We start from the raw sequence: 19,113 nt of genomic DNA on the forward strand, positions 1-19,113 counted from the left end.
AATGATCGCTACCGTGTTACCACCACATGTCCAAAAGAATACTGTCAACGGAGGGGACATGGATGGACACTAATGAAGTGTAGTTCGATGTTTGTAATGAAATAATTTAACCTCAAACATGATTGTGTTGATGTTATTGTGAAGTCAAATGAATCAAATTTGTAAAGTAAATTGGTTGTTTTTTTATACATAAATTTTATAAAAAATGTATCACTCACACTTAAAGTGCAATGTACAAACTATCAGATGCAATATACAAATATTGAATTACTAACGCATGAAGCTTCATACAAAGCCAATTATGTGTTTAGTATTTTAAATAGTGTGTAACCCAATTTTCCAGATATTAAGAACCCGAAGTGACTGACTAAAATGGATTACACACCTAAAATTCAATGTACAAAGTACAAACTACCGGATGTAATAAACAAACATTGAATTAGAAATGCATTACATTTAAAATTCATACAAAGTCATTTATGTGTAGCTTATTGGCCGGCACTCCTCCTTCTTCTCTCTTGTCTTTCTCTTCAAACTCTCTAACTTCAAGCTCTTCTTTTGGTGATGAAGAACCCTAGCCCCTTGCCTCCCTTTTCTCTCTCTCTTACTTGGTATTGTTAGAATGAAGAAGGAAGAAGATGAATAGTGTATTTGACTCAAACCCTAGACATAGTCAACCTTGACTTTGACTCAAACTTGAGTCCATTGGGTGCCTCCAAAATCTTTTCCTTCTTTCATCTTCTTTGGGCTTGGGTTTTAGACTTCACTTGGAAATCAAGAGGGTGCCTTCTACAATTATAACCAAAGGAGGGTGCCTTCATAGAATCCTTGTTTTAAGACCGAACCTCGACTTCTTTCTTTCACAACTTCCCCGTCCGAACTCGGAATTGACTTCCGTTTTCACCGTTGGGCTCGTCTTTGACTCCTCTTCTCATATGATTTGCTTGAAGTTTTTTTCTCTCATTTTGGGCACATGAAATGATAGTGATAATTCGCCCCCTTTATTCCGAATTCCATGTTTAGCTCCAAATATGGTACCTAAACAAGAAAAACACATAAAATATTATTGATAACACTCGAAAATGACTAATTAGTCTAAGTTAGGCTCTCCAAATGTGACATTTTCGTGTCACATCAACATCCCCAAACTTAAACTTTGCTAGTCCTCGAGCAAACAAAATAAAATGAAAACCTAACTCATTTTCGGAGGAATCCCGGTTGCATTTAGCATATGCAACAAGCCGTTAAACCCCTAGGTTGCCCTAGTGGACGAGTGTGGTCTCGTGAGGGTTTCCATAGATGATACCCACAAACATCATGGTTTCAAATACACAAGGGTCCAAAATCCAAATCGTAGATAAGCATGATTGATATAGTGAAGGGTTTAAGCATGTCAAAACATAATGAATCAAGTAAACAAGTTCATGTGAAAGCTAAAGATCTCTTCACTAATGGTCTTACCCTAAAATGCAAGTGTCATACCATAATGATCACATCTATGTTCCGAAGTCACAAAACCTTGATTCCCAAGTTGGTACATTTCGCCTCGACTTCGGCCTCACGGACATACACTCCAAAAATGAAATCACTCAAGAATGGTTCGCTCGTATGTGTGAGTGTGATCACTTAACTAGGACTCAACACATAAAAAGGGGTGAGGACAACATTTTGGCACGAATGATCTTCGAAAAGGAATTAACCACTAAATAGAGTGGGGAAGCTCACTCGCCCTTCTCACCCATTCTACCCTCTAAAAATGCATTCTAAAGGTTAACGGATACTAGATGATGTGATGGTGGTGGATTCCCGAGAATTTCGACCTCTTCATTATGGTAGAACCTCTTAAGCATCTCAACAATTGTTTCTTGCTTCGAATACTTATTCATGAACAAAAACTCCAACACATATATACAATCACATCACTCACACAAAAGGGCTAACACATGCTCAAACATACACAAAAATCACTTTATTTCACTCTTTTTTTTTTTTTTTTTTTTAAATTTTTTTTTCATTTTTTTTTTTTTTTTTTCATAACACAAATTCAATCAACTAAAACAAAATACAACGCACAACTCTATTCTTGCAATCAACTTTTCATTTCATACTCGCTTTTGACATTCTTCATTCTTTTATCTCATGTCTTCATTCTCGGGATATAAGATGATGGATGGTGATGGAGTATCCGCTTTCCTCTAGTTGGCATTCTCATTGGGTTTCATGGACTACAAGGCCAAGGTTAATTCGCTATCCTAATGTCACTCCTAGTGGCTAAGAAAGTTGAGCACACGAGATCAAATGAGCTCTTTTAATAGTTACGAGGTTGAGTAGCTCTTCATTCTACTCGGAGTTAGCGCGGAAGAGTACACTCGAAGGACAATTTAGGCTTTGAGCTCTCACATGGGTTAAGTCTCCACTAATGACTACTCTAGGTCTCTTAGAGATGTTTCTTCTTCACTAAGATGTTACTCCCATAGTATAACACAAACACTCAAGGACTCGACTTTCATGCAAAGACCATTAGCAATCACAAAACTCATCAACTCGACACATATGCATCAACATTTTTAAAACTATCACTACAATCACATGTAAATCTACTCAAAATGTTCAAAATTTTTTCAAATTTTGGCTAATTTGAACCCTTTTGTCTTTAAAACCCATGGTCATGCATTGGTCATATCCCGCATCCCCAAACTTAAAACTAACATTGTCCTCAATGTTCTAAGCATACACTCACCAAAAGATAAAGAGGCACGTCAATCTAAAGAGAAGAGTGGAGAGATATTACCATAACCGAAGGAGATAAAAGATGATACTGCCAAGGCTCATGCATAAAGAGGTTCCAAGTTGATGCCAAGCTCGCGCCATCCCCAAACTTGGAACAAACTACGCCTTAGAAGTAAAACATATAAGAATTGCTCCTAAAATATCAACAAATATCATGAGAATGAATCACATAAAAGACATGACCACATACAAAATCTACCACTAACGCGGGTATACACGATTGCATTGAGCTATGCAATTAGCCTTTAGTTCTCTTGATTTCACACAAGAACACGAGTTATGTCTCGTGGAGGGTTTCCAGAGATGATACCCACAAACATCAAGACCCATTAATCGGCCTAACGATCATAAAGCAAAAGACGAAAAATTTGGGGGTCAACCCAAAGAAAGCTATATGCAGGTGTTAATCGTCTCAAAAAAAGATAAAGAATACGAAGTGCACATGAGACGATAAAAGAAAACAAGCCATCCCCAAACTCAGTGGGTGCACAGTCCACTAAGTAGGTATAAATAGAAGGAACGACAACAAAGAAATCATCAAAAGGATCGACATACATGTGAAGAGTCAAAATATCAGTCGAAGGCAAAAAATCATCTGGAAGCTTAGTGGACAGAATATCCACTATGTCCATAGACGTCTTTGGAAAGACGTCTGAAATGTCCCAAAAGGGATCAACAACCGAGTTTGAGATCATGTGGAAAGTCGAACTAGACTCTAAGGGTAAGGCAGTATGCTCGGGGACCAAGTCAAGGTCCATGGTTTCCTTAGGTAAATAGTCTGACAAACTATCCAACATGTCTCTAACTACTACATCATCAATATCCTCAAAGACATCTGGGGCCTCGCAGTCAGTTATAATATCAGGCCTTCCTAGCATTGCATCTAAGATTGACTCCTTACAAGTGTAAAAAATTGGATAGTTTGGAATCGTGTCATCCTCAAACTTGCTCGTAGAGCCATCATCCTGAATCTCAAAGTCTAATGTAGTGCTATCATGATGAGATGACACATGGTGAGAAAACGAGACAACAAGGTTATCAGTTTGTTCAAGCTCTTGAGCCCTCTCAGTTGATTCGTCGACATTTAACTTAGTACTAGGGTATGACGTATTACCCTCGCCATCGGACCTAGTACCCTCTTGAGTTTGGGGTGGTAAAACCCCTTCCTCGTCGGCTAATAACTGTGATATCATCATCTCTAATGGATGATCTAGAGATTCTAATTGATGATTTAGAGACTCAAACTGATGATTTAGAGACTCAAACCTCTGTTGTAACTCCTGTTGCATTTGAATCTGTGTCTCTTCATGTTGTAACATCATTTCAGTCAGACGACTCGCAAACTCTAATTGAGATCTATCTTCAAGAGTCTCTTCATGATAAGGCTCACAAGTATAATTAAATGAAGACTCTTGATAATAACTCCCAATGTACATACTAGGATCATACCTGCCTCTAAAATCATCGGTCTCAGAATAGTGTGGAATGTAAGGTCTCTCATACAAATTTGATGTCGGACCATATCCATCACTAATTTGACCATCTCTACACATCCGTCGGTATTCTCCTAGGGTCATACGAGATCGGTCAAACTCAAATGGTCTATTCCCCTCACTAATCGAAACATCCCTACACATCCTTTGGTATTCACCTAAGGTCATATCAGGTCGGTTAGTGCGAGGAATCCTCGAAATAAGCTCATCATCATCAACATCAAATGGCCAACCGTTATAAGAACGGGCCATGATCTCACAATGCTCAAGGAACTAACAAACAAGCTATCAATGCAAATCAAAACTTATCCAACCAATCACACACAAGTAAGAAAGAAAGAGATAGAATACGATACTAGCGGATGCTCCTCTCGTTTCGTTCTTCCTTCCGATTCCTTTCTGATTCTTTTGTTCCCCTTCGCTCCTATGTTCCTGTTTTTTTTTTTTTGGCTTTTCTCTTAAAGTGGTACCTAAAAAAAAGAAAAGATAAGAAACTACAAAAATAAAGAAAGAAAAACGTCTAAGTTAACAAATAACACTAAACTAATGAACAAAACAAGCAAACTATATCCTAATTACTAAACCTATCCCCGGCAGCGGCGCCAAAAACTTGATAGGCCTAAAAATAGGTCTATTCCCGCAAGTATACGGGGTCAAGTTATAGTATTTATAATAAGTCGAGTATCGTCCCAAGGGATAAGTAGGCAATTTCGGATATTGACGGCGAGTTTAGCCCAATAATCAAAATGTCAATAGCTAACTTAGACTAACACACACACCCCACTTTATAAGTTTGATGATTGATTTGTAAGAGATAAGAAAACAAAAAGAACTAACTAAACTATCTAAGTAAAACGGGCGAGAGAGATTCGAGAGAAGAGTCGGAGGAACAAGAGTCGGGAGACGGCAAGAGTTGATTCGGGCAAAAGTTAAGTGAGACGGATACTTCGATCCACAGGATTAACAATGACAAATACTATGTATTTATTCGCATGAAAATGTAATTAACTTCACCCACATTGACAATCCTAGGTGTCATATATAACTCGAAATCTAACATAATGAACTATTTAGATTTCGGAAGATATTCTTTAAAAACACATTTCAAAATCAAGAATGTTTGATTGACTATCATTTGAATCTAAATTCCTAAACTATCATTCATTATCTAAAAATCATATCCATCTAATAACTTAATAAAAGCATGAAATATCTAATTATAATGCATGAATGAGAAAGAGATCATAGATTCAACATGACATGACAAGCAATAGGCATCGACTATCAAACTTACACACACTATCTAATGGATTGAGAATGAACAAGTATGACACTAATAAGCATAATATGTCCAATTAAGTGTAATCGATCAAACGTCACTAAGTATCGATTATCCACTAAGTACACATTATCGAACTTCATGTCAATTAGACGATTAAGATCGAGGCTTCTAGTTTATAAAACTAGACGAAGACAATTAAACTCACATGTAAACAAATAATAAGCCAATCATCACATCCAAATCATACTTCAAGAGTATCCAAATACGAGAGTTCATGTATCGAAATCCGGAAATCCATAATGATAAATCTACAACTATGCATTGTCCGATTTAATGTGTCAAATACAAGCGATGTTCGACTCCTAAGGTGATGTCTATAAGTACTACGTATATCCGGAAATTATACTTAGTCAAATAAACGTCCTAATTCGGTTAATCCCGAGTCGTCGAAATCGTCGTCTAGTCGCCTAACTATGTGAAATGCATGACAAGACACATGAAAATACGATCGAAACGATAATCGAATCAAATGAAAATCAATTCATAATCAAAACATGAAATCATATTAAACATAATCAAGAATTTATCACATTTCATCTCATATAATCGACACACTTGATTTAGCTAAACATGGTGAATAAGTAATAAATGAAAAGAAGATGATGAGAAATCCCCCTTTTTCGATGTGATTCGAGGCTAGGTTCGTCGAGAAAAATGAGTCTCTAAGTGTAGTCGATCTCCCCGTAGCAATTTTCTGGATTTCCCTTTAATAGTGAACTTTGGGTGTCCCCGAGTAAAAATCAGATTTCCCCATAGCACCCATCATCATCTTCTCCATCTCAAGAACATCCACCATTAAAGCTTCACCAAGCTTTCTCTCTCTAGAGATTTTTCACCCAAAATCAAATCAAACCACATGGGAAGCAAGCCAAGGATGAGAGGAACAAAAGCCCTAAGGTTTCGGATCAAAAAGGTTGCCGGAAAAGTCGTAAAAAGTCCGGCCAAGTTGAGAACAAATCCGGCCAAATGATGAAGTTCCGGCCAAACATAGCAAGATCCGGGCCGAGAGCTACTGTCCCTAGCCGTCCCGTGCTATACCCGAGCCGTCCCGTGCAAGATGAGCAGATCCGAGCACTTGAAGATCCCGGCCAGCAGCTATGGAGCTCGCGTCCCGTTGCTGCTTGCGTCCCGTGCTACTGAGGATGCGTCCCGTGCCGGCCATCTCATGGAAGCTTCCGTCCTGGCCCGAGACGCTGCTGCTGGAAGCTTCCGTCCGAGCTCCTGTTCGAGCTCGGGAAGCTTCCCGAGCAGCAGCTCGGCTGCTCCCGCGACCTTGGTGTGCCGGCCAAAGTTGGCCGGCACTCCTCCTTCTTCTCTCTTGTCTTTCTCTTCAAACTCTCTAACTTCAAGCTCTTCTTTTGGTGATGAAGAACCCTAGCCCCTTGCCTCCCTTTTCTCTCTCTCTTACTTGGTATTGTTAGAATGAAGAAGGAAGAAGATGAATAGTGTATTTGACTCAAACCCTAGACATAGTCAACCTTGACTTTGACTCAAACTTGAGTCCATTGGGTGCCTCCAAAATCTTTTCCTTCTTTCATCTTCTTTGGGCTTGGGTTTTAGACTTCACTTGGAAATCAAGAGGGTGCCTTCTACAATTATAACCAAAGGAGGGTGCCTTCATAGAATCCTTGTTTTAAGACCGAACCTCGACTTCTTTCTTTCACAACTTCCCCGTCCGAACTCGGAATTGACTTCCGTTTTCACCGTTGGGCTCGTCTTTGACTCCTCTTCTCATATGATTTGCTTGAAGTTTTTTTCTCTCATTTTGGGCACATGAAATGATAGTGATAATTCGCCCCCTTTATTCCGAATTCCATGTTTAGCTCCAAATATGGTACCTAAACAAGAAAAACACATAAAATATTATTGATAACACTCGAAAATGACTAATTAGTCTAAGTTAGGCTCTCCAAATGTGACATTTTCGTGTCACATCACTTATAACCTTACTTTTCAGATGCCAAGAACCTAAAGTCACTGACTAAAATGGATTACACACTTAAAAATACATTGTACAGACTATCAAATGCAATATACAAATATTGAATTAAAAATGCATTTTGTCTAAGATTCAAACAAAGTCATTTACGCATTCAACATTTCAAATAGTTTATAACCTCATTTTCAGATGCTTAGTGATAAGCCCAAAATGGATTTATTCTTGCAAGTATACATGGTCAGGTTATAGTAAATCTGGAAGTCCGGAATCGATCCTCAAGGATAAGTAATTTTGGTTTAAATTTTAAATCAATAACCCTTTCGTAAAATTAATTTTTGTTGTTGAAAACGATTTTCATAAGTAAACGAAAATAAACTAAGAAGAATGAAACCAATATGAGAAATGATAAAGGATTTTCGATTCCACCATATAAATTCACTCCCTAAAACATGCATAATTAACTAATCCTTTTTTCATATAACCTGAAATCTAATATAATGGACTATTTAAATTTCGGGAGATACTCTTGATAAACTCAGTTCATAATCATGTATTTCTAATTGACTACCATATAAAGACTATACATTTTTAACTATTATTCATGATCTAACAAGCATATTTCATCTAACAACTTAACGAAAGTATGAGATATCTAATGATGAAGCATGAACAAAGAAAACAAAATAAAATCTAAATGGAAAAGACAATTAATAGACATTAAAACTCAATTAAAGGATTCAATCAATCAATAAGATATCTCAAGAAAGATCAAATATGGTTTCCTCTACAATCCTAGATATGAAATTAGCTACTCATTGAAATTAAAGACATACTCATTGATAAATCACCATACATGGAAATAAATGAGACAAAAAAAAAGTCACCGAAGAAATCAAATCCTTGCTCCCAAATATGATACAAGTTATGCTCCAAATCCAAATAATAGCACTTTTTATTGCTTGAGAATAGGTGAAAGAAGAGAGGTTCAGAAGAGAAATTGGAGAGAAATAGGTTGTAGAAAAGAAATGAGAGAAAGAAATAGGTTAGAAATAGAAATTAGAAGTAAAAAAAATTGAGAAGAAGAGATGAAGGTGGCTAAAGAAAGTAGAAGCAGATGGATTTTAGAATTAGAACCAAAGAAGAGAGAGAGAGAATGAGAAGATATAGATAAGAGAAAATGAGAGGAATATCAAGTCTAAGTCTTAATGAGGGAGAAAGAGGTTTATTTTACATGGGTTGGTGGCTAGGTTTTGAAAGATAAGATATAAAGGGCTAAAATGAGAAGTTGTGGTTACTTTATCTCCAAGAAGTTGACACTTGTTGGCTATACAAATCAAGTGGGAACCAATGGGTGGTAATTCCGTAATTTCTTGTAGGACTAGTGGTGAAAAGAGGAAATATTGGGACACTTGTCGGCTCTAAGCAATTAGAGAGGGAATCTGGTGCTTTGTCCATTAAGGTTTTGGAATAGTGGCTATAATGTACGCGAGATCACGGAATTAAGTAGTGACGCCTTCCAGAGTGCGATCATGTGTCATATTTTTGTCCTGAATCACTTAAATCTTATTAAGTCTATAACTTTCTCATCCGGACTCCGATAATGTATGTGGGATCATGGAATTAAAGTAACATACTAGGATGGATTACCCACTTAAAAATGCATTGTACAAACTACGAGATGCAATATACAAATTGAATTAGAAATGCATTACATATAAGATTCATACAAAGTCATTTATGTGTTCAGTATTTCTAATAGCTAATAACCTAATTTTTCAAATGCTTAGAATATAGTGACTACAACTAGTATGGATTAAAATATACATTATACAAATTATTAGATGCAACATACAAACATTGAATTAGAAATGCATTAAATTTAAGATTAATGTCTTGTTTAGGAATGTTTAAAATAAGCTAAAAGCTACCTTAAAAAAAATTCTCTCTCTTCTCCGACGAAGGTCGTCGGAATTTTTTTTTAATGTTTCAAGGTTGCCGGCCGGAAAATTTTCCGGCCTACGACTTTCGTCGGAGAAGAGAGAGGTGAGCTGGAGAGACAGAGAGAAAAAAAATTTATCGATCGCCGGTATTTTTGATCGGTCGGCGACCTATCTGAGGAGATGATGATATGGCGTAATAAATGACGTGGTAGAGAGAGGTGATGAGATGGAAGAGAGAGAGTAACGGGCATTTAACGGTAACGGAAAAAGAGAACTACCTATGTATTTTTGATAAAGTAGGGGGCTAGGTAGGAAGCTGGCATAAAGTTGGGAGCTATTTGGGAAACCAAATAAAAATGGCAAAACTGCAGCCACGGTTGAAAAGTTGAAACCCTAACCCTAAAGGCTTTCTCCTTCACACTTACCCTAATTTTCATTTTCGAACTGATTATCATTTCTCTTTCAAATTCATTTTCTTAAAGAATCCAAATCTGATTTCCTTTTTATTTCAGTAGTGAATCCAATGTCTGATATTTGTTTTTGTTAGATTGATTGATGGAAAAGAAGAAGGGGAAATGGTGCTGAAGAGTGAGATGATGGATATACATTTTGTGATTCATATTTCATAGAGGGACTAGTTAAAAATGTGATTTTAGGGTTTGGTTTTAGGACTTACTTAAGATCTACTCATTACCATGAAAACTGTCATAATTCAATTTCATAGAAATTTGAAACAATGATCACTTGGTTCGTCTTCTTTATTAATAACACCTTCGTCAAATCAGATTTATAAAAAGTCAGAAAACCCTTGTTTCCTTCCATGCTCTTCGACGTCTGTAAAAACCAGTGGGTGCTAACTTCAACCGTGGCTGCAGTTTTCTTTTTCCTGCTTTCCCAAATCGATGGTCGGCGAAGGGCTCACCCCTTTGCCGACCAGTATAGAGAAAGAGAGTGATAAGAGAGAGGAAGTGAGAGAAAAAAGTTTTTTTTTAATATGTTTGAAGGTTGTCGGCCGGAAAAGTAGCCGCGTCGGTGAAGAGGATGAGGTGGAAGAGAGAGGTGATGAGATTGAGGAGAGAGGTGATGCCTAGTTAACGGTAACTGAAAAAGGGGGCCATCTGGTATTTTTGATAAAGTAGGGGGCTAGGCAGGAAGTTGGTCATAAAGTCGGGGCTATTCGGGAAATAACCCAAAAAATGAATCAAAAGATTTCATTCAGAAATCTCTGAAGAATAACCTTACTATACGAAACTGATCATATATCATCAACAATCCTTGATCTTCCGAACCATATGAAGTCGATCTTCGATATTCTTTTAGAGAGAGAAAGAAACTCAAAATATCGATCCTGAAAAAGAAACATTAAAGGAAACCATTCACCTGGAAAAAGAAGAACAAAAAAGTTTTAGATGTTTAAGACCTTTGGATGTATATATAAGAAGGAATTGAAACAAAATAATGGGCGGAATCCCAAAATTTCGGCCAAATTTAAAAAAAAAAAATGGCTTCACATATCAAAATTTGAGAGAGAAAGAGATCTGAATGTTTTAGAGAGAATTAAAATAATGGACGGAATTAATGTTCTTGCCGTCATCGCGTCAAATTGTCAGAAAAGCTGGAAATGTCCCGTCCAAGGGCAAGAGGGGAAAAAAAAAAGTTGTACTTCTCTGACATTTGGACCTGTTGCGAATTTTGTCTTCCCTGGATTGAAACCGAATTTACCCCCCATTTTTAGGTTATTTTGCGAAAGAGTCGTATATAAGTACCGGGTTTTGTGAAAGGGGCATGACCATTTATTATTTTGTGAAGGGGCATCACCGTTTATTATTTTGTACTTTCTCTGACATTTGGACCTGTTGCGAATTTTGTCTTTCCTGGATTGAGACCGAATTTACCCTCCATTTTCAGGTTATTTTGCGAAAGAGTCGTATATAAGTACCGGGTTTTGCGAAAGGGGCATGACTGTTTATTATTTTGTAAAGGGGTCGTGGACTAAGCTTGACCAGTTAAGTTTTAATGTCATTAAGTTTTAACACCGTTAAATATTAACACTATTCTAACTATATTACTTAAAAAGTTATGGTTAATATTCAAGTAAACTTTATGTTTGCTCAATTTATAGAGTTGGAAAATTAAGAAGTCTAAAGAAGTTTGGTAAAAATTAAAAAAAGAATAATCAAGAAAATCCTAAAGACAAAGTAAAAAACTCTAAGATACAAAATAATATACCCTAAAATACGAAGTAAAAAACCCTAAAGTGTACAGTAAAAAACTCTTTTCGTACTTACTGATTTCGACCAAGGAAGTTGTCGACTTTTTTTGAAGAAAGAAAATCAAGGGTTAAGCAAGTTCTATCAATCGGCAACAGCTCTTCATTATCCGTCAAAAATCAAAAGTTGAAGAAATAAAAAGGAAAAAAGATGAACTGAATAAGTTATTTTCATTTAAAACAAATGTGAGATTAGGCAAGTTTACTTAAATATAACATAAATTTTTAAGTAATGTAATTAGAATAAATGGTGTTAATATTTAACGGTGTTAAAACTTAATGGCGTTAAAACTTAACTGGTCAATCCTAGTCCACGACCCCTTTGCAAAATAATAAACGATCATGCCCCTTTCGCAAAATACGGTACTTATGTACGACCCTTCTGCAAAATAACCCTCCATTTTTTGTCCTTCTAGGTGATAACTAGTTTTACTTGTATTTTCAGATGATTTGAACACTTGACCTCTTGCCCACAATTTAAGCAATTAACCACTAAACTACATCTTAAATCATGTTATATATCTGTTAAGAATATTAATTCTTTTTTTGAAGTTGAGATACAAAATCCGAAACATGAGGTCCTTCATTACATTAGTGCCCAAATCCAACGGGTGGAACCCTTCCCTTCGCAACATCTGGTGAAAAATCCTATTCATCTAATAGAGAAGGGGAAATTTCTTTGCTGATGAAAGAGAGAGTTTCACTCTGCTAGATGTCGAGAAAGGGGGAGTTCCCCTTCATTGCATCTGGGGAAGGGAAGGAGGAACTTGTTCTTCATGTCATCTTCAACTCTCTTCTGTTGGTGGCAAGTGTTGCCTTTAGCCGCTACCTTCTTTTATTTTTTTAAAAAGGTACTATAGTATCCATATCTCGAACCCGAGACCTATAGGGTGGAAACCAACTTTTTAACAACTCTAACCAAGGGTTGCTGATGTTAGCCATCACCTTAACAATTTTTTTTTTTTTTCAAACTGGGGACTGGAGGTCTGTGGAATTGTAACTGCGGGTATTTTGGGTGGTTTGCCTTTTAACTGTTTGCAGGCGGCTGGCTTAGTAAAACTCATGGTACCCCCTAAGTTCCCTTGTAGTTAGCTACAAGTATTAAGTCTAGGGTAGTTTTTCCAGGTCCATATCTGGATGAACTAAAGGCTGATCTTTCCAGATAATGTTTTTCTCATAACGAAGATCCTCCTAACTGAAATATTTTCATTCCATAACTTTTAACTCAATCATTAGGATGGTTGTATCATGTTATTCACCATTTTGTACAGCTAGTGGAAGGTAGACATATAATTGAAATTTCCGAACGAGACAATTTTAGGTGAAGATTATCTCCATTATTGAGAAACTAAAAGTGGTAGAAGGAAAGCATTTCTCAACTTGGAAACTTATCGAGATGAGATTTCTAAAAAGTTACCTGCATAGAGATGATGTATGTATTTAACATTTTATAGAGGATAAAGCAAGTTGAAATGCTGGCATACCTAAATGACTGAGTGTGATCAGGAATCTCAGCTGTATAGATTCTCGACGATATCTGGGCTGAGTGTAGTGAGACAAGAAGTCTTGCTGATTTGGTTAGCCAGCTCCCCTGTTACTCGATCCATGTAAAGAATATATAGTCCGTTCCTGCTCTCTAGGAGGCCTAGTGACTTGCGTGCTAGAAGAACAGATCTCACACACTCTTCAAATAGAACTGCATCAACAGCGAATCGTAATTAACATCATGGGAAAGATCCATTTTCAGAGAGTACTTATGATAAGTCAAGAACTCAAGATTCAGTTACAGACTATTAAACATTCTGACTTCTGACAGTCATTAACGTCAATGAACAAATGTTCAACCATTTGCATCTTTGTTTTGAACAAAACCGTTTGCATGTTCTCAGATGTCTCACAATTTGCGTACATAAGATTCATGGCATTGTGGATGTGATCATCTTAACGGACAGACACAAGCTTGAAACCATGTTTAAGGAATGGTAAAATGGTTGTGCACAGGTGTAGGACCATCGCCATTGCTCTTTTCATCAAAACAGAGTACAGAAGAAAGCGGAAAAATGGTCATAATGGTAAAAAGATGGTCGTTATAACAGTTCTAAGGACACAACATGGCAAAAGAAGGGACTTTTCGGAAAATGAGGGTTCACTAACTTATCATGACATGTCATTTTTTCTGTACATATTCCTTACTTGTTTCAGTATATTCCCATTACCTGTAGACCTCCTCTTTCCCTTCTTTCTTTGAAAAATACAGAAACAGTAGATATTATCTAGTGACTGAGAATGTGATGATAAAACTTACTGCTTTCAAAACCTTCATTGCTTGTCCAACTTTGTGTATAGTCTAATATCAGAAACTCAATTAGCTGGATCCTGCCATCATATATTTATTCAGGTAAAAATTATACACTTGAGAGTTGAAATCAAATATCACCAAATCTTGAAGTCAGATTTCAATCCTAAGAAGAAACGCGTTGTTGTTTTTGGAATTTTCTCATGTTTAGACAAATATGCGGAAGAACAACCACAATTTCATTTCTGGCACTGACTGGTCAAGCCCAAACTTAAGTTATGTTGATAAAATATGAAGATGATCACTCGATTATTGATGAGATAACCATTGGAAGCATACCCATTCAAGATGAAACATCCTTCCCGCTACCAGGTTTTCCAGGAAAGGAATTCACAAGATATCCCTTCCACATAAGATCCATTCACTAATGAGACCTCAAAATAGAATTTTAACTTTGGATCTACGTAACATAGATACTCCTTATTTTAACTATATAAGATACTCTTATTGAACACTCCTATACTCTTGTCAGGTACTTGGGTCATTTCAGTATGTGTAATAATGTTCTGTATGTATCTTCTGTCAACTTGCAGATAATTGTTTTAGGACCATAAAATACCACTGTATTTCGAGCTGTTGATGTCTCATGTGCACAATGTAACAACGGTTGGTCTAAAACTACAAAACTCGTAAGTAAACACAACTGACCTTATAACTACCACATAGTTATATCCCTTTACTAACCTAGTAACTTTCTACACTCGCCATATCCGATACTTCACACAGGTGACAGATACTGATACATGAACTGGTTCCCACGTAACATAGATGTACAGCCAAAGATTTCTAGTTTTCTCAATAATCGCCAAACTACTTATTACTAAGAAAAGACAAGTACTATACTATCAACTTTTTGTACTTAACAGATTGGTTAATGAGTAATTATATTGTGCAACAAGAAACAGAAATTGGGATACCACAGTGAATCTAGCAGATGACCTTTCTTTTTTCAACAAGAGGTAGCTAGTAAAGTATATAATTTTTCCAATGACAGCTTTACTCAAAAATATTATAAGTTGCAATGAAAGAATAAAGATTTGGCTGTTCACGTAACTGCTCATATTGAACCATAATTTAAAAAAAAAATGCTCTCTACTTCTGCAGTTTTAAATTTAGTTACTTACAATACAAACATGCAACTATGGGTGTCTGGGAAAGCATCATCAAATGGGTCCATGAAAAGCAAGTTCTCTGATAACGCTGAAATCCTCTGAGAAACTGCAAGCAAAGTACGTTGACCAACATATGGATCACTTCCAAGCTTACGAACTAAGTGCTGAACATAGAATTCGGCATCATAACCAGAAGATGATGGGTCTGCAACAAATGAAATCTTTAATGAGACGAGAAGAGATATACTGAAGAAACCTAGAGGCAACATAAAAGATATTTGATGTGACATGTAAATACTAAAACTTGAACTTTGCATTTCATGGTCAAGAACAAGAAGCACTTATACTGCAACCATATTCTCTAAAAGGTGTCATTTCAAGTACTCGTAATCAGCTATTACCATCATTTTGTGAGGAAATACACATCATTCCAACCAATCTCGTAATCAAGCTACTCACTATCCCTTCAATATGTTCCTCGTTGCTTTCCTTCGCGAGCAAATTCTTCAATGAAGCTTCAAATAATTAAAATACAAGTCAATAGTGAAAATTTTAGTCACTGAAAGAGATGGACTAGGTGGATACTTGTGAGCAAATTATGCATAATTTAGATATAAAAGTGTAGCTTCACAATCAGCACTTAAAAGGAAAAGTTGTTGAAACCTTACGTTCTAGGACAGAATTCACAAGTAACTTTAGGAGAATCCGCAAGGGAAGCAATATAAGAAAGCGGCGGAATTCCTTCGTGTCATAGTTCATACACCAGGACTAGAGGAGAGATAATTGAAAAGTTGAACTGAAGATGTAAACCATAGTATGATAAATCAAGCTAAACAAGTTAATTGTCATTTCTTATCACTACAGCAGATACAGACTCCCAAAAATTACTGAAACTCCTATGTGTGGATGACCAGGATAGAGATAAAGATGTCCAGGACAAAGAAATGACACTCATCATCTTTAAAAATCAAAGAAATATGGATGCATGCTATCTAGTATCTATCTCACCAAACATTGATGTAATCCAAAACTCAGCCATTTGAGGCATTAATTGATCAAGAATAAAATGCTAGAGTTTGATGGTTTAAAATGTAAAGAAATGCTGGCCGGGAGGATATCGTCAAAGTGCATTCGGATTAAATGCTTAGCAGAGCACTCATGAGTTGATCGCCTATACACGATAAAATTTATCTAAATAGGATTAAATATTTGTCTGAACAGGTCCAACACTTGAAATTCACTTCCTAACCGACCGTCAGGGCTCGAGATATTGCACAATTAACTAGACTATGACACTAAGTATAAATAGGAGTAAAACGAATCAATATTTGTCTGAACAGTTCCAACACTTGAAACTCAAATCTTAACTGATAGTCAAGACTCAAGATATTTCATAATTAACTAGACTATGACACTACGTATATCTACTTCTGGGGTTCTAGTCCCAAGGTCAAATATTAAAAAAATAACAGACATGAATATAACCGTACTACCTAAAATGAAATCAACAGCTTGGTGTGACCAATTGGTAAAAGAAGCGTCACTCCTCACCTACAATAAAAAAACACTATGGCATTTAAAGATTCTAGGCCAAGAGTCATACAAAGGAAAAAAAAAAAGAAAGATTAAACACTCTCACCGTCACCAAAGAAAGGGTCTTGCATTGCTCAACTAAGAAATCTACCGACGTACTAAGTTGCTCTATTTGATCTTCAACATTTAACTCTGCCACAATTTTAAGAAATAAACAAGAAAAATCTAATAATAACGAAATATTTCAGAATTTAGCTGAACTATGGCACATCTCGCAAATATTTCTACTTAAAGTTCTGCGAATACTTAATCCATTGATAGCTCAAGGAAAACCTAGATGCTCTAATACCAGAATTCTAATAAAAGATGAAGTTGATCATAAGTAAGTTCCAATTAGTTGTTACAAGTTTACAACTACTAACCTAAACCAGATCTCCGCCTGGTAGAATCACTTGATCTTTTCCTTCTTTCTTTCAAACGTACTGAAATAAAAGGCATCTTAATCAATTTCTCAAGTAATTAATCTAATTAAAACAAGAAGATGAAGAGTTGAGAAAACAAAAACAAAACCTTGTCGAAGGAATCTCCTACGCAAAACCTCATTAAACCGATTATCACGATCACCAACTAAATTAGGGCTTAATTTCCCTACATTATCGAAGAAAAAACACTTGCACGAAGCAATTTGGGGGTAGAGATCGTACTGCGTTCCATCTACAACAACATAACAAGAAAAATCGTACTAAATTTCCACTCAAAACGATAAAAAAGGAAGAAGTGAAACACGAAATAAACACCTTCAAGATGTTTGAGTTCCTCTTTGAGCCTGAGAACCTCTTGTTTTCTCTCCTTCGCCTGAAGATCAAGAAATGAAACTGTGAAATTAGGTTTTCAATAGAATCTTTGAAGTAATGAGGGTAAGAGAAAGGGAGAAGAACCTTTTTCTTCCAACGCTGAGCATCGGAGGATTCAGAGGAAGAAGTACCGGAAGGATTTTTGAGTAGCTTCGATCGGAGAAGAGCGATTGCTATGGCAACTTTCATGGATTGATCTGAATCCATCTCTCTCGCGGTACAAGTCTAAACGCGCGAGTTGCAAATCAATTTTTTTTTGTAACATTGACTGCGGGAGACATTATTAGAAAGGCATCCATATATTGATACGATGTGATAAACACGATAACTGCCGAAATATTAATGACCTAAAGCCTGACGAAATTAAACGGCTTAAAATCTGACGAAATTAAAGGGTCTACAACCCATAAAAATTATTTTATTATATTCAAGTTCAATATTGCTTAGTTCAACAAAAAAAAAAAAAAGTTCAATATTGCTTGAATTTTCACTTCCATGGAATTATCTCATACTCATTGTTAGGATCCATTTGTGCCTTCCTATGCTCGCTTTTCAAATAACGTACATTTCCTCAAAAGTCTTTCTCAATAAGATAATTATCGACGTTATTTGAACTAAACTGAAAAAGATGACTCTAATTTAAATGTACGGTTGTCGGTACTCATGATGGAAAATTGAGAACAATATTTTATAAAGGTAGCTCTATGTTTTTCGTGGGTTCAGACGATCAAATTTGGCATGTGAACAAAGGAGGAAAGATGCGTCCAAATATGATGTTCGGACATTGGTACACATGTTATCGATGCAAACCCGAGAGTAATATGTAGCTCTCGCTATCTGTCGATAAGACGGCAACCGACCATATGAACTAAATCGGAAAGATGTTCAATTTTATTTTTTGTTCACGGATACTCATCCTCCCCGCCTAAAAAGCTAGAACAATGTGAAAAAAAATATTAGAAAGCAAACTATAGTATAGACCCAAAAAGATGAATTTTTCATTCAAAATCAATTGTAAATTTTTTTTTTTGTTGAACTAAAAATCAATTGTAAATTGAAAAACATTTGCTTGTATATAACTTTGGTAATAGAATAAATGAGGAAAATGTGCACATTCATTTGTGTGGCTGAGATTTTGGGGCCCGGTGCGGAATTTTAACTAGGACCCTTTATAGTGAGAACGAAAAAAAAAAATTTACATGTACCGTATTATAAATATTCAAACAATTTAATTGATCAGGATATTATTGTGACTAAAATATATTTATACAAAAGTGTTAACGCATGCAATGATTATGTAATGCTGATAAGAATATGTAAAATATATTGATGTAATTAAATATAGGGTTATTTTCTTAATGGCCCCCAACTTTGTGACCAGCTTCCCGTCTGGCCCCATACTTTACGAGAAATACCCATATGACCCCCTATTACCGTTAACTTTAACTTTCCGTCACTCTCTCTCCTCCATCTCTTTTTCTCTCT

General features: G+C 36.2%; 2 protein-coding genes across 7 annotated transcripts; both read right to left on the minus strand.

Moving 5' to 3' along the window:
- Nucleotides 1-287: 287 nt before the first annotated feature.
- Nucleotides 288-7,049, minus strand: LOC147564190 (uncharacterized). The gene is made up of 2 exons (XM_086644306.1): nt 2,792-7,049; nt 288-1,038 (listed from the first exon to the last, which is right to left on the minus strand). The coding sequence occupies exon 1, from the start codon at nt 4,533-4,535 to the stop codon at nt 3,129-3,131; it is 1,407 nt and encodes a 468-aa protein (XP_086500432.1). The 5' UTR covers nt 4,536-7,049; the 3' UTR covers nt 288-1,038; nt 2,792-3,128.
- Nucleotides 6,110-17,937, minus strand: MPS1 (multipolar spindle 1). Of its 6 annotated transcripts, XR_015226224.1 has the most exons (12): nt 17,713-17,937; nt 17,572-17,629; nt 17,345-17,488; nt 17,197-17,256; nt 16,881-16,966; nt 16,735-16,792; nt 15,643-15,756; nt 15,254-15,446; nt 14,079-14,149; nt 13,258-13,469; nt 10,742-10,884; nt 6,110-7,463 (listed from the first exon to the last, which is right to left on the minus strand). XR_015226224.1 is itself a non-coding variant. In XM_086644329.1 (11 exons), the coding sequence occupies exons 1-10, from the start codon at nt 17,833-17,835 to the stop codon at nt 13,285-13,287; spliced, it is 1,092 nt and encodes a 363-aa protein (XP_086500455.1). In that variant the 5' UTR covers nt 17,836-17,937; the 3' UTR covers nt 9,253-10,884; nt 13,258-13,284. The 6 variants fall into 6 exon arrangements, 5 of the variants coding, with proteins under 5 accessions (XP_086500455.1, XP_086500471.1, XP_086500461.1 ...); XM_086644329.1 differs by lacking the exon at nt 6,110-7,463 and having other exon boundaries at nt 9,253-10,884; XM_086644335.1 differs by lacking the exons at nt 6,110-7,463; nt 10,742-10,884 and adding an exon at nt 12,960-13,190.
- Nucleotides 17,938-19,113: the final 1,176 nt, after the last annotated feature.

Source organism: Eschscholzia californica, unplaced genomic scaffold, assembly GCF_041429995.1.
Source record: "Eschscholzia californica isolate CP2 unplaced genomic scaffold, dmEscCali1.0.p SCAF_1, whole genome shotgun sequence".
NCBI lineage: Eukaryota > Viridiplantae > Streptophyta > Magnoliopsida > Ranunculales > Papaveraceae > Eschscholzia > Eschscholzia californica.